This window comes from Physella acuta, unplaced genomic scaffold, assembly GCF_028476545.2.
Source record: "Physella acuta isolate Inbredline_101_S28 unplaced genomic scaffold, ASM2847654v3 ptg000178l, whole genome shotgun sequence".
NCBI lineage: Eukaryota > Metazoa > Mollusca > Gastropoda > Physidae > Physella > Physella acuta.
Genome location: NW_026731697.1, coordinates 139,154 through 162,241, shown reverse-complemented (window position 1 = coordinate 162,241; position 23,088 = coordinate 139,154). Strand labels below are relative to the sequence as shown.

The 23,088-nt window shown below is 38.8% G+C and overlaps 1 protein-coding gene across 1 annotated transcript in view; it reads right to left on the bottom strand.

Annotated features, from left to right (window-relative positions):
* The window catches only part of LOC131936434 (peroxidasin homolog), a 35,036-nt gene extending 16,683 nt beyond the window's left edge, over positions 1-18,353 (bottom strand). Inside the window, exons 1-4 of the mRNA XM_059293409.1 lie at positions 17,985-18,353; positions 4,086-4,157; positions 2,602-2,673; positions 2,212-2,283 (exon numbers count right to left, since the gene is read on the bottom strand). Coding sequence (XP_059149392.1) covers positions 2,212-2,283; positions 2,602-2,673; positions 4,086-4,157; positions 17,985-18,148 — 380 coding nt within the window. The 5' untranslated portion in view covers positions 18,149-18,353. The remainder of the gene's footprint in view (positions 1-2,211; positions 2,284-2,601; positions 2,674-4,085; positions 4,158-17,984) is intronic.
* Between the last annotated feature and the right edge of the window lie 4,735 nt (positions 18,354-23,088).

The following is a 23,088-nucleotide window of genomic DNA, read 5'->3' as shown; positions in this document are numbered from 1 at the left end:
CACGCCTATTCTTAGGTACTTGATCCATCTATTACATTCCCGTTTTAAATCCTTTCTTTTTTTGCTTACATTTAGACTTTCTAAATTATGTTGTTTTTGGTGTCGTTTTGGTTTATGTTTTGAATACATTTGTATCAATTTTTCATGTTTTTTTTAAAACAATAGGGTGCTTACGCATACGTGAATAGGTTTTTAAATAACTTTTTGTTAGTCCAAAAAAAAAAAAAAAAAAAAAAAAAAAAAAAAAAACTTCGAAGAAGCGTAGTTTCAATGAAATTAAGTTTGGCTTATTAGCTGCACAACTATCTCACTCGTGCCTCCGCCGCTGACACCCACGCCACCTAGGTAAGGTTCAACGATCTGCCTGGTGTTACGTCATAACTGTTTGTTCCGATTCTTTCATTACAAGTTTTCACAGACTACACGATTCCATTCTATGCCTCATCTTCGGTAAGTGACGAAGTAAGGGAAGCAACTGTGTTGTTTCGAGTTACCGTTCCTAAACATCCTGTCCATCTAATTTATATGCATGTTCTTTTTGTTAGTAAGTTTAAAGAGAGCTTAGAGTAGATCAGTGTGGTGTTCATTAACATATGAACTAAATGGCTAAACTCGGGTGGCCAAGAACAGGAAGTGGCCTGACTCATGACAAAACACAGAAGACTGCTAGTAGTTGAAAAATAGTTTTGGTGAATCCAGCAAGGAGAAGATATGATGAATAGAGAACTGAGAAGTTTTCAGAAAAAAAAGGTGTTTACAAGCAATAATTTTGATTGATTGATGGTATCTTTAGTTGTAGTTAACCGACTGGTCAATTGGTATATTTCGTAGTAACTGATAAAGTCGTAGGTGCAGTAGTTTTAGTGGTCATATGGTTATTTCTATAATGTACTATACCGCCATTGAGAAATAGCTGGCAGTAAGTCAACATTTTAACAACGACGTAACATTGGCTTTTTATTTTAGTTTGTTTAGTTTCAAGGGAGATTGTTGCTTCTGTTTTGTTTCTTGCGAGTCCTGTGAAATAGTTTATACAGTTTTTGTTTTAGCCCAGAGCAGATGAAGAATTGCAGCCCTAGTAATGAAGGGGGAGTGGGGAGGAGGGGGGGGGGGTTGCTAGACACACAACAATCGCTGCCAGGTCGAGATGAAAGGACCTTGTGTGGAGGTTGATATGGTAGGTTAGAGGAGGTCAGTGCTGGGTGTAGGTCGTATGTAAGGGTTGATGCACCAAGAGCATACACACATACAAGCCAACATACACGCGCACAAACACACACATACATAAACAGATACAAGCACACACACACACATGCAAGAACACATAAACATGCAAGCACATATAAACACGCAAGCCCACATGTACAAACACACACAATATACATGTATAAATACACACAACACACACATATTCTCACAAGCACACACAAACATCCCCACAATAACACCTACATAACAACCATACAGACACACAGAAATATTTTATTTCCCGAGAGATCAAGTTAACGCAGGGCGTGGCCACTGTACTCATGTGTTCCTGCTACCTCCATCCAGATTTTATTTTTAAATTGCGCAGGTGTGAACATTTCAACACAAGCTCAGTCTGTGTGAGTGAGGCGGCAATCTAAAAACCAACCCTTCACAAAATGTAATACTTTCAAACACCTCCATTGAAACAACCACATACCAGGGTTGATGAAAGCCACACCATGATAGTGATACGTCTTTTCACAGTTTCACAAACACCTCTACTCTACTCCCTCCCCCGAACACAAGCTCCCCACCCCCGCCTAAGAAAACAATGCTAATTAAGTGTGAAAAAAATGTGTGCTAAAGTTATGTACACCAGATTGCATAACAAATAAATCTGTTTGGCAGTTGTCTTCCCTTGAATGTACCCGAGATGAAACAGACGCCATTATGCAGGGGGAGGGGGTGTGGGCATGTACAAACACGGCGTCCATTTTTGTTTTTTAACCTAGCAACAATTGAACAACAAACGGTGAGAGGATGGTAGTTAAAGGTGGCGCTACACACGGAGCCAGGTTTGTACAATTGCATGATTGGGGGAGAGGGGGGGGGGGATAAAAAATACCTATAATACAGCTGTATTATTGGGGTGGAGAAATTAAAAAACCAGCCTTTTAACAGCTGCATGATTGGTGGTGGTGGGGGGGGGGTACACAAAAAGAAAAAGAAAAAAAAACTTGCAGTTGCTCCAGTTTCGGGAGGTGACGAAAAGAGTTCTGATTGACCTTTCGGATCTTGTTCTTGTAGAGGTACCTGAAACAATGCAGGTTAGGTGCAGGTGTAGGGCAGAATGCACTGTAAGCACAACTCTACTCACGTTTAAACATATTTATCTTTTATTTTATCAACAGTTTTATTTCCTTCTACAAATTATCGTCGGGCTTATTGCTAATTTATCTCTGAACAATTTTTAATGGACTTAAGTTTTGTGGCGTTAGGGAATTGTTGATATAAAACTTAGATTTCTTTTTCTAACTTGAGTAAACATTTATATCGGCTGTTTAGACGACATAGATGTTAACCCAGATTTTGAATGTTCAGCACCTAAGACTGATTAAAAAAAAAACTTACAGGTATCGTAGATTAGGCAATCCTTCAAAAGAGCCATCTTCAAGCTCCTCAACTTCATTGTTATTTAAAAGTCTGAAACAGAGGAATGAAACAAGTTTGAAACAGGGGTAGTAAGTTTGAAACAGGGGAAGTAAGTTTGAAACAGGCAAGTAAGTTTGAAACAGGGGTAGTAAGTTTGAAACAGGCAAGTAAGTTTGAAACAGGGGTAGTAAGTTTGAAACAGGGGGAAAAGCCTGAAACAGGAAAAATAATCCTGAAACAATGGAAGTAAGTTTGAAACAGGGGAAGTAAGTCAGAAACAAAAAGAAGTAAGTCAGAAACAGGAGAAGTAAGTTTGAAACAGGGGAAGTAAGTCAGAAACAGGGGAAGTAAGTTTGAAACAGGGGAAGTAAGTCAGAAACAGGGGAAGTAAGTCAGAAACAGAGGAATTAAACAATAAGTCTGAAGCAGAAGAATTAACATGCGTGTGTGTGAATATTTATGTGTATGTGTATGTGTGGGCATAATCTTCATCTTGTAGTAGATCTATATGTTGTCTGTCTTGCGACACAACACTCAACTAAGACACCGAACAGCTCAAGTTTGCTGTTGGCAATTAGTTGTTTGAACTGCGCATGACATTAGACATTGTTGCAAATAGCGTATAGGCTACGCGAGAACAAAGCCATGAGCTTTTGCCGATGATAAATCTTCAAAGGTCACGTGATACCCGCGACGCTGCATTTACCGACATGCAGATGAGCAGTGTCCAAATACCAAAGTTTTCCCTAGCGGGTTTTAAGGGCGGGGCAGGGGCGGGGACACACTGCACATGACCTACTTGTTTTTTACGACATCAAAGTCAACAAACATACATTCATGTGTACCATTTTTTATTTTCGGCAGCTGTTGGGAGGAACGGACATTTCCGAAAATATCCGTAGCATTTAAATCATAGCTGAGGAAATATGACGTACCGGGGTGGTTATTTCTTGGATCTCGGGGTGGTGCACATCGCTCTAAAGCGGGGGGGGGGGGGGGGTAATTACAAGGGAGAGCAATGGATTGCCCGGATATGTGCATGTGGATAGCAGGGCAGAGCAAAGAGTGCACGCGAGTTGTCGTTCGTGCATCTGTGTGGGGTAAACGTGGGTGTTGCCATGACAACAAGACTGTGTCAACACGACGGGGATGTCGTCGGGTTCTGAATGGACGTAATGTTAACATCTCTAGTAAACACATCGGGATGTCTGTGAGAAATATGGTGGCTAGTTGGGTGATGGGGTAGGTAGTGGGGGGAGGTTGGGGGGAGGGGTGGGTGAACTCAAACACGAGGTACATATGAAATGCAACTATTCAACAAATAATTTTTTGTATGCGCAAAGACATTTAAAATTTTGAGAAATGAGGGAAATTACAATTTTGAATGTCGAAGCACGAATATAACTTTTATTTATTTTTAAATTTTTAAATTTCTTCTTGGAGTTCTAGAGCAAGCAACTTACAAAGTGCTGAGGTTAGGTAGAGATCTGAAGCTGCCTTTTGGAACTGTTTTGATCTTGTTGAACCTCAGGTCTCTGTGAAGAAATAACACACATTATGAGATAGGGATAAGAAACAGTTTGTACGAAGGCTTCAGTTTTAGAACACACAGTTAGGGCAAGAGTATGGATCTCTAAAAAATATCGAGACATTTACAAAGGTTTGTAGGCTCTTCTGTTTCCGGTAGGTGTGTATAAAAGTTATTTTCATTTTCCTGATATCGTTACATAGCACAAGCCCTGGACATACGTCTAGCACTAACAACGATACTAGCAAACAAAACCGTAATACGGTACTCTACTGTACTGTTGGAGAACATAAAATTACCGATTTGTTTTTGGTGCTTACCATTTATAAATTATAGGACGTCTTATCATCAACCTGAGATATATTTTGACCTGAATATTTAAACGCAACAAGTCGACTATCAGTCTGTTTATGTGCATCAACTTTTCAAACACCTAGTTAAAGCAGATTGGTGAAGACAGGCTCCATATTTTTTTTTAAAATGTGTATGCCTAGGGTGTATGTAGTGGCGCAGGGGTCTTGGTTTAAGCAAAGAACGATATTAGCTCGGTTCTGTCCGGAAATTCCCGATAATTAACTATGTTAAAAATTGTCAATATTTTCTTCTTGGTACCATTTAACAGGTTAAAGTTATTTTAAAAAAAACCATAACCCTGTAAATAACATATGCCATTAATGTATTTAAAAACATTCGAATGGAATTTGCTGTTAATTTATTGAATAAGACAAATATTTTAAAGGCTGCGTAGAGACATTTAGTTAACAAGATATTTTTTTGGTTAAGTAAACTTTATACATGACTAGAGGTACATTTACTTTTCCTGTTTTTTTTAATCAAGATAATCTCTTAAGTTTATAAAAAAAATATATTTAAAAATGTGTAGTTTTTTTTAAAAATTATATAAGAGCTCTATACTTCTACCCATTCTTAATAAATGACCAATTCTTTTTTAATCTTTGTAAAATAAAACCCAAAAAAAAAAAAAAAAAAAAAAAAAAAAAAAAAAAAAAAAAAAAAAACGACGGGACAATTGCTAGTATATTAAAAATACTTTAAAACTCCAGGTGTCTAAATTTAGAGCATGTATCACCTTCCAGCACCTCGTTATCACATATTTACATATTTTTTACCCCGACTCCAATTTCAAACATAATTTGACACAATTCCAAAGAGGGAAAAAAACACTAAGCCCTAATTTATTTTTACAAAAGGCAAGTTATAAACGAGTCAAACACGGAAACAAAGCTGTCTGTACATACGGGCAACACAAAGCCTCGTTTCAGCGCCAACAAACGACCATAGAAAAATGAAAGCCCCAGATTTTTCGCTTTGTTTACAAAAAGGCTCAGCGCTGGCTTACACTGAGATACCCATCTACAGCGGCACGCCATCAGAAAATCGTCTTGAGATCAGATTCCTCTATTTTTGTGCGCGGATAATCGCTGCTAAACCTATCACATTTCCGACAGCTGTGGAAATGGTGAGCGAAATGGCAGACATTTTGGTGTACGTGATAGTGATAGGATGACGTCATCGTCTGTGAATTTATGAAAGGTCATAGATTTGATGAAATGGGCGTATCTATGAATTTTGTTTTTATAGATTTGACAAAATGATCATACTCATACCTATGAAATGTAAATAGATTTCATAAAATGGCCAGTAATAGATTAGAACACGGTTTCTTTCAGACATTCTCCATTACTGCCTCCTCCATCCCCCCCCCCCAATTCTCGCTAAACACATTTTTTTTTTAAACTAACCATTTTTACAAATGCCCGCCTCAACAAAGTTTCAATCCAGGATGATGTCTGGAAAAAAACCTGTCTATAAAATAGCCAACAATAGATTTGATAGAAATAGTGGTAGGCCTGTTTATGAATTACAACAGATTTAATAAAATGTGCGTCTCAAAATGTGTACATCCACGTAAGGTAGAACTCAAAATTTTAGGATAGAGTCAACGTTTTCGCGCCTATATAGGCCTACATGGATTTCAAATTCAAGCTCCATGTTTTTATTTACATTTTAACATCAAAATATCATTTCTGATCTCAATATAAATAAACACAACTTTCTCATGTTGGATTATCAATGAAAAATGAAAGTCCCGTTATCGACAGTAAGGCGCAGGTTTATGCGGTAAATGTGTCAATGTTTATTTTCACATCCCAGCAATAGCAGAGGGTGTTCGGTGAGTTTGTCTACAAGATTTTGTACTCGATGGCAGAAACATTCTCAAGGTGAAGAAATCCTGACTGTAAGTTGAGAGTCATCTCCCGTGGTGGAAGAAAACATACTTCGCATTTTTATTTCTGGCTAATTTCGGCCGATCCCCCCAGATACATTTTTATTTTCACTGAAGAGGTTGACTTGGCAGAAGTAAATATACACGGTTTGGAGTGGGTCTACGTCAGCTACGTGCTTACCGAGCAGAGCAATGGAAATAAACTTTTGACTTGATAACCCTGGCATGTACTGTTCAAAGTAGCATCTCTCTCTCTCTCTCTCTCTCTCTCTCTCTCTCTCTCTCTCTCTCTCTCTCTCTCTCTCTATATATATATATATATATATATATATATATATATATATATATATATATATATATGTGTATATGTATATATATATATATATATATATATATATATATATATATATATATATATATATATATATATATATATATATATATGTATATATGTATATATATATATATATATATATGTATATATATATATATATACGTATATACATATATATACGTATATACATATATATATACATATATATATACATATATATGTATATATACATATATATATATACATATATATATATATATATATATATATATATATATATATATATATATATATATATATATATATATATATGTATATATGTATATATGTATATATATATATATATACGTATATATACATATATACGTATATATACATATATATATATATATATATATATATATATATATATATATATATATATATATATATATATATATATATTCAAAAAAGTGAAACGATCACAGAGGGACCGGTGAATTTGTGTACCATGGAGAATTTATCAGTGCCCTCTTGGTCACATAGATTTAAATTATTAGTTTTATTTAATCAGTATCACTTTGACAAAGTGTCGAGGGTGTAATTTCTAGTGGACACACCCAAACACCACACCTTAGGGGAAATACTTGAAAATAATGGCGGGAAATTGGAGGTGATTAGCGAGAGAAAAGAGTGTGGACGATGGCCGGTTAACAAAAAAATAATTTAAATGTTTAAGACATAGAGTGGTAAGGTCCCTACATTCTATGTTATGGATAACTAAATCTACAATTGGATATGATACACTTTAGAGTTTGCTACACACTGGGTATATATAGTCAAAGTCTATATATTCTACATTCAAGGTATGCCGTTCTTTAGGTGTGCTACATGGGGTATGCTAAATGCTTGATATGAAACACCTATCTTTAACAACACCTACTCCCTCCACACCCCCTTCCCCATTAATTGAAGCGTCTTTTCACACTGGCACAGGACAATAGATCTACAAGTTTATCAACCTTTAAAAAAATGTAATCCTCTCTACATAACTAACAGCAACTGACACTGCAAGTAATTTGAGACTCTAACCGTAATCTTTAACCTAACAGCGAGCAGGAAACCCAGTTAACTAAAATATCGACCGTAATGATAACATTAACTAGAGTTCACATTGTTTACCCTGGCAACACATACAATAAACAGCGTGTCTGCACCTAATGTAAACAAAACATACATGTTCTTGTCTCGCTAAGTGAAGGAAAGATCAAGATAACAAAGAACGTTTTAATTGGAAAACAATAACCTTAGAAATTTAAAAAAAAAAACAAAATTAGGCTACAGATTCAGATGAAAACAAGAGTTTAACATAAAGATTAATATGCAAATCGGTGATAGAAACAGAAAACTTTAATTGGTTGTTTGAATAAGAAAAATACAATTTTGCTTGGTAAAAAAAGTGGTTGTTAGACAAACAATTGTTCAGTCTATATCCCTAACTAGTTGTGTGTTTTTGTGACGCTGCTCACTATCGTCTGTCACACGTCTGCCGTGTCTAGAAGCTATCTTTACAACGTTTTCCATATCTCAAGCACTGATCGTTTTATTACACATACCTCACCATCTCTTGGTTAACTGTATAACTGTCTGGTTCTAGCTAATTAATGCTCTGTGTTGAATTTCTTTCTATTTACATGTTGGCATTATACACTTTCTTCCATTTAACTTTTTGACATAATATAATGTATTTCTGTTGAATTAACGTTATGCCATTTCTAGCTTAACGTTTTGACATTGTAGAATTTCTTCCTTTTTTTACCTCGAATAAAACTCAGTTTGGCTGTGGCCATAAAACCATGCAGCGGGGAAATGTACAACCGAAAACTGCGTACAAAACAAATGCGTATGAGAATTTCTTTTTAAAGACGTTAGCAAAAAATTGACCATACTCAATGTGTAGCACAATAAAACATCTTTTCACGCTCAAATGAAAAAAATAAAAGTATAGTGAATTTGTATTTGCGTATTTTTTCGTTGAACATTTTTTTAATAGCCCAGGTTGACCTTAAACAAACCCAGGTTGACCTAAAATTACCAGATTGACCTAAAACAAACCCAGGTTGACCTAAAACAAACTCAGGTTGACCTAAAACAAACTCAGGTTGACTTAAAACAAACCAGATTGACCAAAAACAAACGCAGGTTGACCTAAAACAAACTCAGGTTGACCTAAAACAAACTCAGGTTGACCTAAAACAAACCCAGATTGACCTAAAACAAACGCAGGTTGACCTAAAACAAACACAGGTTGACCTAAAACAAACCCAGGCTGACATAAAACAAACCCAGGTTGACCTAAAACAAACCCAGGCTGACCTAAAACAAACCCAGGCTGACCTAAAACAAACCCAGGCTGACCTAAAACAAATCCAGGTTGACCTAAAACAAACACAGGTTGACCTAAAACAAACTCAAGTTGGTCTAAAACAAACCCAGGTTGACCTAAAACAAAACCCAAGTTGACCTAGACCAAACAGTTTTACCATCTGCATATACACTAACTGTATACGGTGTAAACCAGTGACACGTGCACTGCTACTATTTACTCACAAACAGCTGTTTGCCACTCTCAAACCGGAAGTTATGATCACATGGGCGCGAACTTTCGCTCCTCCCTCAGCCCGCCCTTGACATTTACACGTTGCCTAGCAACACGTAGTTTTCAATAACTAAACTAGATTAAACTTGTCCCGCCATCTGTTTGATGATCCCGTTTTTGGACGATTGTTACTTTTGGAAGGTGAAACTTTGATGTAGTTCTCAGTATTATGACTGTAAACAATTTCATAACTGAACTTTTCAAGTAATTGTCGATAAATCATATCCTAGACCTATATTTATATCTAGCCTGCATACCGATACTTCAACCCCTAAACTTAGCTCTAGCAATGGGTTTTTTGTGAGTCGTTTGAATTACGGGGGTCGTCAATAAAATGAGGTCACGTGACGAGGTAGGGAGGGTTCAGATTTTTGTGACAACGCTTTACATGCAAGGTGGGGGAGGGGGGGGAGAGAAATGTGATTCAAATGTGTTGTATTGGATTGTATTTTTTAGAATAAAAATGGAAAGAACTTGCTACGTTTTGTCAGAATCATCGTATTGTACAATTTATGTCGGAGTTTTTGACGAATTTTCAGTGGTAGGGGCTGGGGGAGGGGGGGGGGTTGAGGGGAATGGATGGATAGGTGGGGCTTTTTATGACAATATGTGATATGTAGGGGCGTGGGTAGAGAAAAAGTCTAAAGTAGCGTACTGGTATTTATGAACAACTACTTGACACTAAGAACAACGGTTTCTTTGTTGTTGTTTTTTAACCTTAATTTTCGCTTTTAATTCTTTTTTTGTTTAAATATAGACAGTAGCGACACATACAGGGAATGAGAACACTCATTTAAGGGGTGACACCTTTTAAGGGGTGACACCTTTTAAGGGGTGACACTATTTAACGGGAGACACCAAATTGAAAATCTCAAACTTTACCTGAGAAAAAAAAAGTTTAGTCCAGTAAATTATATCATCCTAGATTGGAGGAGGGACCGTAAAGTGAAGTTGTAAACTATCTGATGGGTGGGTGGTGGGGAGGGCGTGACATAATTAGTTACCGCACCGGGTGACACTCGACCTAGTGACGTCACTGAGCATAGGTTCTAGTACAACATTGTGAATTACCTGCTTTTTATTACAAGCTTTCATTTACACTTTTCCCCTCTGATGTGCTTATAATAATAATGATAGAATATGTATCTTTAAACGGGTGTATGACAAATTCCCGAAAGACACTTGCCCGACTGCGACAAATGCCGGAATGGACACTTGCCCGAAATTTCGTTTTTTTTTTTTTTTGCTATGAATTCACCAAATCCCTGGCAAAGGTGTGTCGGCATGGGAAACTCCTGAACCGGAAGTAAAAGGTTATCGTCTGATGAGTATCTCGTCTGCCGGCGAGTGTCGAGGGTTAAAAGAATCTGGTGATGGCTTTATGATATGTTGTGACATTCTCTTATCATCTAGCTTTACGACATCTAACCGTGTTTGTTATCGCGAATATCTGGGTGGTATTAATGAATCCGTTGGTAGAGTTTATTGCCGTAAAACCGCGAATATCTGGGTGGGATTGATAAATCCGTTAGTAGTTGAGAGTTGGCGAAATTTAACTTTGATAGTGGGGGAAGAGAGGAATAAGCGACATGGGGTAGAGGGTTGTGGGAAAAATACGCAACTGTATTAGTGCGCACACATAAAAAAATGCGCATACACATTTGTGTGGGGCAATTTTTCGCTAGTGCTTACACTTGTGTTATACGATCGATCTACACGATTAGTGAACAACTGATTAGACAAGTCAGAGTTTAAAAAATGCGATAGTCCAAATGATAAACAATAAAAGTGCATATCTGTATCCGTAATTTGGCCGGCCGTTTACCCTTCACCCCCCCCCCACACACACACACAAACACACACACACAACCTGTCGCCCCCACCTCTCCCACTAACTCGCCTACCAGTAGACTTTCTCCCACTTAACACTGTCTAGTGCTCATCCCACCCACTTAAACCCACCTCCCTTTGGTTTAGAAGCCAAATGACTAGGAGCAGAAAATGGAACTTTAAACTTGACTTCTCTAACTGGTACTTCAAAACACGCGACCACTTGAACGCCCCTAATTACCAAATAATTTATGTTGCTGGCAAAGATAAATGCGAAATAATTTAAGTATATGGCCAGGTTAAATGCGAAAGAATTTAAGTATATGGCCAGGTTAAATGCGAAATAATTTAAGTATATGGCCAGGTTAAATAAGAAATAATCGAAGTATATGGCTAGGTTAATTAAATGCGAAAGAATTTAAGTATAGGGCCAGGTTTAATGCAAAATACTAAACAGTTCAAGAAATTTGCTAACTTAATATGAACTATTAAAATATTTCAGCAACTTGAATGCGAACCAACTAAAGTATTTAGTCTTTTGAATACAAAACTATAATTTGTTGAACAAGTTAATTAAGAAATTAATAAAATAAATAAAATATTTACACTACTTAAAAGTGAAATTGTTTTGCCCGTAGGCGCATATACTTAAATTAAGCCAAATACAAATATATTTTTAAACATGTTCTTAATGAAATATACGATTAAAAGCTATTTGCTTCGTTGTTTGTTTTACACGAACAGTAAAAATATAGGCTATAGTTGAGTTACAAGTCGTTACCCTTTCGAACCTCGCGGTCTAGGGAGGAGAGACGAAGTGATCTCTATGGAATAGTGTAGTCAGCACTATGTCCAGCCACCTTTACTTTCCCTAACGTGAGTCAAGCTGGGTGGACTCGGGCCCGGGATCCGAACTCTAGCAGTAGCAGTTAGTGGTCGTACGCTCTAGCATCCGACCATGCCGTCATATCGACTTCATTGTATTAGTTGATAAAACATAAAACATAAATCATTTTATTATTGTTAGCCAAGAAATTTTTTTGTTTACAAATGCAGAGTTTGTTTAACTATACACTATCAGATTATGGTAACGCTAACATGATGTAAACAATGAGTAAACACACGTTCGTCAACCACACAAAGTACCAGTGTTAAACACATGTACACCCACAAAACCAAACTCAACAATATGTGAAGAGTGAAGCATCTAAACATGGGTACAACAACAAAACAAGATGCTCTCTCTTTGACGACATTTGGTCGCCAGGTGGCGCCTGACACCCAGAGACAACTCGAGGTGAAACCTAACCCTAACCCCTCATAAGCCAACAGAACAATAGATGGGGCAAGTGGTTACCGCAGGGCATGTGGGGAATAAAGGAAACAGGTGGTGGTGATAAACTTGTGTGGATTCTAGGGGCAAGTAGGCATAGAGTGCACTACAGTAAGTAGACATAGGGTGCACTACACTAAGTAGACATAGGGTGCACTACACTAGTAGACATAGGGTGCACTACACTAAGTAGGCATAGAGTGCACTAGACTAAGTAGACATAGGGTGCACTACACTAAGTAGGCATATGGTGCACTAGACTAAGTAGACATAGGGTGCACTACAGTAAGTAGACATAGGGTGTACTACACTAAGTAGACATAGGGTGTACTATACTAAGTAGACATAGGGTGTACTGCACTAAGTAGGCATAGGGTGTACTACACTAAGTAGACATAGAGTGCACTACACTAAGTAGACATAGAGTGCACTACACTAAGTAGACATAGTGTGCACTACGGTAAGTAGACATAGGGTGTACTACACTAAGTAGACATAGGGTGTACTATACTAAGTAGGGTGTACTACACTAATTAGGCATAGGGTGTACTATACTAAGTAGACATAGGGTGTACTACACTAAGTAGGCATAGGGTGCACTACACTAAGTAGGCATCGGGCGCACTACACTAAGTAGACATAGAGTGCACTATACTACACTAAGCACACATACGACACAGAACACGAAACTAATCAAGTAGAACGATGTCAGTGAAACGTGAATGAGACATGTGTGAGTAAGACATGTGTGAGTGAGACATGTGTGAGTGAGACATGTGTGAGTGAGACATGTGTGAGTGAGACGTGTGTGAGTGAGACATGTGTGAGTGAGACATGTGTGAGTGAGACATGTGTGAGTGAGACATGTGTGAGTGAGACATGTGTGAGTGAGACGTGTGTGAGTAAGACATGTGTGAGTGAGACGTGTGTGAGTGAGACATGTGTGAGTGAGACGTGTGTGAGTAAGACATGTGTGAGTGAGACGTGTGTGAGTGAGACATGTGTGAGTGAGACGTGTGTGAGTAAGACATGTGTGAGTGAGACGTGTGTGAGTGAGACATGTGTCAGTGAGACGTGTGTGAGTAAGACATGTGTGAGTGAGACATGTGTGAGTGAGACATGTGTGAGTGAGACATGTGTGAGTGAGACGTGTGTGAGTGAGACATGTGTGAGTGAGACGTGTGTGAGTAAGACATGTGTGAGTGAGACATGTGTGAGTGAGACATGTGTGAGTGAGACGTGTGTGAGTGAGACATGTGTGAGTGAGACGTGTGTGAGTAAGACATGTGTGAGTGAGACATGTGTGAGTGAGACATGTGTGAGTGAGACATGTGTGAGTGAGACATGTGTGAGACAGTTATGTGTGGTACAGAGTCAGCAACAAGCGATTCTCCCGTGAGCAACAATAATTCAGGCCAATGACCCCTGGTCTCCTTCCCAGAGTTTCTTCCAGGCATCTCTTTGAGGGGGGGGGGGCTCTGTCCCCCCCCCCCCGAAGAAAGTCTACCCCCGTCCCCCAACGAAATGGAATTTATATAGAAAACATACTTTTACCAGTGTCCGCCCCATCCCCCGAAAAAAGTTGCACCCCCCCCCCCCCGGAGAAAAAAGTTTGGAAGAAACACTGCTCCTTCCTCCCCCTCACGCCTACTCCCCCACCGACAGGACAATCCCCCGAGTGAGTCAATGCATAACTCTAAGACTACGACCTCAACAGATTAGTGCTTTTGCTTTATTTGAATTTAAAAAGCTGTAGGATTTTCCCCAACCTCCCTCGTCCCTCTCCTAGTTTACACCTGCGTGAACTCTAACAAAATAAAAACTAAGAAAAGACAACTCTATCTGTACTAGATAACAACAATCTACTTGTATCACTGGGTGTAATTCTCTCCCTTGGTTTTACAATAAGATATGTAAACATTACAAATGACATATGTAAACATGATAAATGCCAGTGTTAGGGTTAATCCCCGAATCGGTCTTCATTAGCACCGTGTGATAAGGGTCACTATAGTTTATAAAGTAAGTTTAGATTCATCTGGGTGGAGGAATGGTCTATGGGTGATCGAAATATGAGGAACACTGCACCAACAATATAAACACAATTCACAGGATAAAATGGACATTGTGCTGACCACACTATCCATTCGTGTGCCCCATGTACCGCCAGATGTGAAAGGAATTTTTTACGAGAAGTAAGCATTGTAAAATTTGCAAATATTATCGTAAAATAAATTTTGGTAATCTAGTTTTGAGTTTTTTAAACTTAAAATTTGTTATATTGAATTGTAAAGTTGCATGGTTTAATAAACCGGGAGTGATCTCCCCTAAACTTTCTCGAATATTCTTATATAAAATAACAGGGGATGGGAACTCGGGCTATAGACATGATTTTTAATCCATTTTAAATACTTAAAGTTTTAAAAATAGAATAAAATCTCGTAGACAAATTAATTGCACACCAAGTGAACGCCCAATAAAAAAGCGCATAATAGTGCGCAATATTATTAGTACTTTTAAAATTTACATTAGTTTTTTGAGAAATCGGAAGTAGCGTAAATTACTACTTCCAGTCAACGGAAATTACTCAAAATTTAACAGAAGGTAGAGAATTAGATCTTTTACTTACATGTGAAATTTCATTTATCTATCTGAAATAGTACTCAAGTTATAGGCTTTTGAAAAATTCAAAGTAGGAAAAGTACCACTTCCGGTTATCGGAAATCGCTCAAAAGTTGATACGGATCTACGATTTTGATATAATACTTATATATGAAATTTCATCAACCTAGCTGTAACGGTACTCAAGTTATCGTGTTTACACACGGACACACACACAGACACACAGACACACACACACACAGACATACGGACAAGATTGCAAAATTATGTTTTTCCGTATCAGTGAGGTGTAAAACGTCGAGATCTGTAAAAATCTCGATTTTTTTTTTTTGCACGATTACAATACTTTCTCTATACTTCGTATATACGAGAAAGTAAAAAAGAACTTTTTTTTTCCACTTAAAAAATACACAATTACAGTTTGTTGACGGTAGAAATGTAAAAGTTTGAGGTTCAAATCCTAGTTGAGAGAACCATCTCAGGTCTAACTGGTCCTGACAGTGTTGACCACATAAAGTAGTGATTCCCAAGGTCACACACCTGACGTGGGTCATGAGTGACCCTTTTACCAGGTTACGGTGTGGTCCGACTTAGAGATTTAGGGGGGGGGGGGGTCTATTTGACCATAACGGAGGTGCGGTGTCCATTGCATGAATACGTGCTTGATGGTGGTGGTGGGTTTTTTCCCACAAAAATCTCATGTGTGGGAAGGGGGGGGGCGTTGTGGGTCGGGTCGTATTGTGTCGATTACTTTAGGATAATTAGCAGTGAAGGTTGGAAATGTTATTTAAAGTGAAAGAGGTAAATGTAGAGGTGTTATTGTTGAGATTATTGAAGGAAAACAGAAAACCGTGTTGTGGGTGGAGGAAGGGGGGTGTATTGGTATAGTTAAGTTTGACCGAGATAAATTAGAACTGTGTATGTAACGGGGAGGGGGTGGGGTGTATTGTTGACTGCAGGAAATGGGAGTTAGGGCAGGAAGGTAAGAACAACTCTCGTCTGCCCCAGCCAACACCGTCTGGAATCTCCCGCCCTCAGACGTGTTTACCAATCTTTCGTTCATGTTTGACGTTTGGTATCAGGGACTATCACGTGACAAGCGCATAGGGCAATTATAAGGGTAGGATGGTAAGATCATTAGGACAACATCATTACTTTAGTAGGATTTCATAGGGTTGCAAGATCATAACGATGGGAAGATCATTATGATAAGATCATTACTTTAGTAGGATTTCATAGGGTTGCAAGATCATAACGATGGGAAGATCATTATGATAAGATCATTACTTTAGTAGGATTTCATAGGATTGCAATACCATAACGATGGTAAGATCATTAAGACAAGATCAGTACTTTAGTAGGATTTCATAGGATTGCAAGATCATAACGATGGAAAGATCATTAGGAGAACAAAATCATAATGATAGTAAGATTTTATAGGATGACAAGATCATAACGGTGGGAAGATCTTTATGAGAAAATGATCACTCGACAGAAATATCGTTAAGACACCAATATCTTAACTACGGGAACATCATTAGGAGACCAAGATCTTTTATATACCCCGTTACAAGAGAAGATAGGGGAATAATTTGATAGTAGAATCATCCCACTCATGTACTGGTCGCATGTTACAGCTAGGTGGTCGAGGGATGGTCACTCTAGGCCGTTTTTTTTACAAACCAAGATCGACAGTGAAATCATGATACAATACGGGACATGGTTAAAAGAACTTGGTATAATACGGGACATTGTTAGAAGAACATGATACAATACGGGACATTGTTAAAAGAACATGATACAATACGGGACATTGTTAAAAGAACATGATACAATACGGGACATTGTTAAAAGAACATGATACAATACGGGACATTGTTAAAAGAACATGATACAATACGGGACATTGTTAAAAGAACGATACAATACGGGACATTGTTAAAAGAAAAGAAAAACAGTCACTGGGCTGTGTATCGAAAACTTGCACCATGATAAAATCCACAGCATAAATCTATATTTATCTCACTCTCCCGTTCTACTGTCTGAATTTCTCACGGCACATTGTTCTATGTTCTACATTTAGAACGTCTCTAAGGCACATTGTTCTATGTTCTACATTTAGAACGCCTCTAAAGCACATTGTTCTATGTTCTACATTTAGACCGCCTCTAAGGCACATTGTTCTACATTCTCGCCTACTCTCTCTCTCTCTCTCTCTTACATTTTCTATAGCTCCATCCCTCCCTCCCTCTCTCATTCACTCAGCAGTTAAATTTTAACACCCCCACCCACACCCACCTAGCCCTTACCTGTTACCTGTAATCAATAGACGTTATCTTAATTAACACTAACAAGTCGGGCTTAAGGGTGTCTGACGAGAAACATTTGTGTCTTATTAGTGGCCGGCAGGATCATATCAAAACATTTCGTAATCCTTAAGTAAATGGTTGGACGACTTCAGAACTCTTGAGAGGTTTAACTAAGGTTTAACAAATTACATCAATAAAGGTTTAACAACTTTATTTAGACAAAAGTTTAACAATTTAAGTACTTGGATAAGGATTAACAATTTAAGTGCTTGGACAGAGGTTTAACAGCTTACAGTACTAGGACAAACAAAGGTTTAACAACTTACAGTACTTGGATTAAGATTTAACAAGTTACAGAACTTGACTAGGGTTTAACAACCTACTACGGTTTAACAACTTACATACTTGACTAGGGTTTAACAACTTACTACGGTTTAAGAACTTACAGTGCTTGACTAGGGTTTAACAACTTACTACGGTTTTACAACTTACAATACTTGACTAGGGTTTAACAACTTACAGTACTGTAGTATCCGATGGTACAGTGGGCACCGCCTCCAGATTAGCAAACATACACCTGACGTTGGTCCGGGCACAAAAACATTTTTCCGGACACGCCCATACGGCGGCACTGAGTGCACAGATCAGGAAGATTAACACATATATCCGAGGAGTCGGCTCCATCCTTTAATCCGCGGAGCGCCTTCACAACCGCTCTCGACTATCCACGATAAGAAAATACTTTTCGTTTCACTGAGTTATCCTCCCCTGCCGGTGAACGGCAGACGAAAGAAGTTTGACGGCAAAGGGAGGTCAATTCTTTGTTCGTCTGCTGCGGGAAGACCCGAGCAGAAGACTGGGAAACGCCAACTCGGCGATACAAGCCTAAACCCCCTACCCCCCACCCCCGCTGTAAACGAAAATGTACTTTAAACAAGACGAGCTCTGACAGATTCGAATAGTTACTGTACTGGAGAACCGTGTGACGCCACTGACAGACGCACTGACATACATTCTACTTGACATATTGACATACATTCTGTCGGCTCTGACTTGCCCCGCGTCCTGGCCCCACTTGGCTCAAGTGCTTGTGGCGGCTCATCCCATTGTAATATACGTCAAAAATCATCAGCTTAACACAACAAAAAGTTGAAACATTAAAAAAACAACATGGAGTCAAATATTTAAACAGAAAAATATTTCAGTTTTCAACACACAAAATGTTAAAACGTAGGCACATTTTTTTTTTAAAAATATTGCCAATACCATTCGATCATCAAATAAAATGTTGTAACTTATATATCCAACAACACAACAGGGTGATTACTGTAAACTTTCGGATCAATGCTTTAGTTTTAAACGAATGGCGAATGTGGAAACGACAGAATTTTGATCAAAAGTGAAAAGTCAGACTTTGGTCAATGACAAGTCAAACTAACCACAACCCTCGGTGACAATAAGACAGACTTGGTCAATGACAATAAGACGGTCACTATCCCTTGATTGAAAAACAAATCCTAAAAGTACAGGTGGCCATCGAAAATAAATGTTTCTTTCTGGCATCCCCCCCCCCCCCCCCCCCACCAACGCGGACGAAAAAGAAAAAAAATACCATTTTATTAGAAAAAATGTACTTAAATCATCATCATCGTGGCGAAAATTTCAAATTCCGAGTGTCGTCCCCCCCCCCCCACACGAACTTTCAAATCCCCCCCCCCCTTTCAGGGATCAAAAACGTCTGAAAGTAATCCTGTGTAGACTTTTGTTAATGTTTTTTTTTTATTACGGCTGAATGAAACCTAGTTATACCATCGACCTTAACTACTGCTTGACAAAATGCATCATCCTAAATTCCTTAACCCTCCCATTGGTCTCCTACTTGAGATTACCCTCCCATCCCAGCCCCCACTATATTCCTCACCTTCTCTCCCCTCCTTTAGCGCTGCCATTACAGCACGTGCAGTTGTTGGACATGCCAGAGGTAATTTGTATTTCACCCCATTAAGCCACCCCCCCCCTCGCAGTATCCAACAAATCTCCTACTGAAATCTCGCGAGAAATTTTAATGATCTCTCGGGACTTCTTCACGTCTGTGTTTCAAAATACGTTCACAGGAAGTGAACCGCAACTTTCGTCAGTAACATAACGTGTTCAGTGCGCATGTCTTTTCTTTCTTAACAATTCCACCGTTTGTACACTTTAGGGTCCAAATATTTCTAGGTGGTTTCTATATTTTACAAATGTAGAAGTAACGTTTATACCGACGGGAGAATGGCGACACTAATACATTTGTTCACACTAATTAACCCATAGATAGTCTGTGCAACCAAAATTATGGACTACGTCATTCATGCTGGATGAGAGCAGCATTTAGTTCATTAAGGCCAATCATTCGTGATGTGTAGATGTAAAGGACGTTGATATATAGAAGTTACAACTGTTAGTTTTAATATACACATTGGGGGAACCTGACATCAAGGTAAGCTGACATAAGGGCAAGCTGACATTAGGGCAAGCTGACATTAGGGCAAACTGACATAAGGGCAAGCTGACATTAGGGCAAGCTGACATTAGGGCAAGCTGACATTAGGGCAAGCTGACATTAGGGCAAACTGACATTAGGGCAAGCTGACATTAGGGCAAACTGACATTAGGGCAAGCTGACATTAGGGCAAGCTGACATTAGGGCAAACTGACATTAGGGCAAACTGACATTAGGGCAAACTGACATTAGAGCAAACTGACATTAGGGCAAACTGACATTAGGGCAAACTGACATTAGAGCAAACTGACATTAGGGCAAGCTGACATTAGGGCAAGCTGACATTAGGGCAAGCTGACATTAGGGCAAGCTGACATTAGGGCAAGCTGACACAACGTGTTATAGGGTGCCAAAAATAAATACTGAGCTAACTGCACCAAACATAAAACCGAGCCTGATTAAAAAAATTATATTATTAAATAAAAGTGTCGTCCCACCCTTCTCCTACAGAGATATTTCCCTTCTTGACTGCTGTGATTCAGTTCGGCTGATCGCTTTTCTTCGGCCTATGACAAGCGGTGACACATTGAACTATACATTTCTATTACTTCCGCTGCTGAATTTTTATCACTGGAAGGTCGACATGCCCTAGCTAGTTCAGCAACTTTTGTCCAGCAATTGTTTTGTCAAAGACATGCCACATCTACCCACTTCACTATAATTTACTGGCAGCTTTGGTTTTATTGCACCTGATTACGCGAGAGGGGCAAACAAATACAGACGCGATCCAGTTTCAAGTGTTGGTAATTTCGCAAAAAATCGAAAAGGCTTAGGCTAAGCCTTAGGATGTAGTGTCACACAGCACGTATTTACACGCTAAAAATCTTTCGGCTGATAAGCGTGGTTGCATGGCTTATTGTGACAATAGAATCACTCAATCCGGGAATATCGGAAGTTTTGGTGTAAATGTAAAGAATATTTATTTATAGCTGAGCTAAGGAATGGAAGGGGGGTGAAGGTATAAGGTAGTAAAAAAATGGGTTGTTACATTAATTAGCATCTGCACACGTCGCTCTTTCCCCTTATCAGTGCGTCTGTCTCTTTGCATTAGGCTAATTGCACGGGGATGGTATTAACACAGGAGTTATCGCGAGATGATACGAGAACACGTGCAACTTGCTTTCTTATTCTTTTCATGTTTTGTTACTGCAGGCTAGCAGACGATATAGCAGAAAAGTTTCAACTTTAAAAAAAAAAAAATTTTCCTCAATTAAATTTGAAAATCTTACAGGATCCATTATTGATAATAATGTATTTGCTTATTGTCAGTTTTTTAACAGAATTATGTCCCTTGGAATGAAACAAATTAGCCACCCTCCCCATTCCCGCCTATGAATTTCACGTAATTTTGGGACAACTGAGAACTCCTTTAGACTTTGAACCAAGTGAAGATTTAAAACCCCACGCCCATTCTTTGGTTATTCTTATTATTCATAATGTTGTGCCTGAATATGTTCACATACCTGAGTCGCCTTAGACAACTCCTTACAAGGGGGGGGGGGGAAGCCTCAATATTTAAGTTGTTTTTTTTAAGGGGCGGGGGGTCAGATTACTAGTTGTTAGCCAAATAAAAATATGACTTACCCTACCCCTAACCCAAGTCGTGGCCTAGCCCTACTTACTGACCATAATTCTAAACCTGAGTTTGCAATACTTTAAGTGGGGTCACTAGGTGGATGCCACCCGGTGTGGTATCTGAAGTTGTCACCCCCCCCCCCCCCCATAAAAAATTAACATATTCGGTTTGGTGTCATCCCTCTCCCCCTACTATTTCACTTATCCTAATGGATAAAACATTGTTTTGTCAGTAAATTTGAAGATTTGTGTATTTGGTGTCACCCCCAAAAAGGTGTCACCCGGTGCGAACAGCACCCCCAGCTCCCGCCTTCTGATACCACTGAATAGCCTACTACTACTAACTTAACACAACTATTGACGAATGAGTAGATCTAGACTAGATCTGTGTTGTCGAACATCGGTGTCACCAACACTCCCCCATTCGGATTAAATTCAACATAACTTTGGTTAAGTCCTAGCTCACACTTTTTTAGGAATTGACGGCAAAAATAGTTCAATAACATCTCACCATCAATCTGTCAAACTGCCATCGTACTGTTTTTTTTTTACGGACATTACGTCACAGCCGACGACTGCGCATGCTCGTGGCGTTATATACAGACGGCATTAAACCGGATTGTTACTCATAACACCCAGTCTAAGGTCAAGGTGAAAAACGTGATCTATACACAAACTAAGAAGAAAAAAAAATAACATCAAAAGACAGAAGAAAATACATTTTTATTCATTCTATGAAAGTAAAGGGGGTGGGGGGGTAGTGTAAAGATTGAACAAGACCACATTGTGTAGGCCTGTTTACGTTTGTTTGAGTGGATATGTTTATGTTAACTTTCACCACTGCCAGCCAATGCTTCTTCCAAAGTTTATGGCTGACAGTTCAAGAAAGTCACTAACCTCATATTTAGGCCTCATTTTACCAAGATTGTTAGTCTGGATCTAATAGGATCTTAACGGAAATTTTGAATGGACTTGGAAGCCCAATCTAAAGTTTTAGTCTTGGTAGAGTATGACTAAATCACTGCCCATGTTGAGTAAAGAACTGACCAGCACTAGCCGAGGAACTGACCAACACTAGCTGAGGAACTGACCAGCACTGGCTGAGGAACTGACCAGCACTGAGTGAGGAACTGACCAGCACTGGCTGAGGAACTGACCAGCACTGAGTGAGGAACTGACCAGCACTGGCTGAGGAACTGACCAGCACTAAGTGAGGAACTGACCAGCACTAGCTGAGGAACTGACCAGCACTAACTGAAGAACTGACCAACACTAACTGAGGAACTGACCAGCACTAACTGAGGACATGATCAGCACTGAGTCATAACTAGTTCTCATTCTTAAAACTTTTAAATCATGGACAGCATGACAGCATCTGTAAAAAAAAAAATGCGTTTATAAATATAACTCAAAGCAAATGTGAAGATTTGTGTACATTTTGCTTTCTTGTGAATGAGAAAGCATGGGACTGAACTCAGTATAACTCGAGCAAATCAAGCCAGAGTAA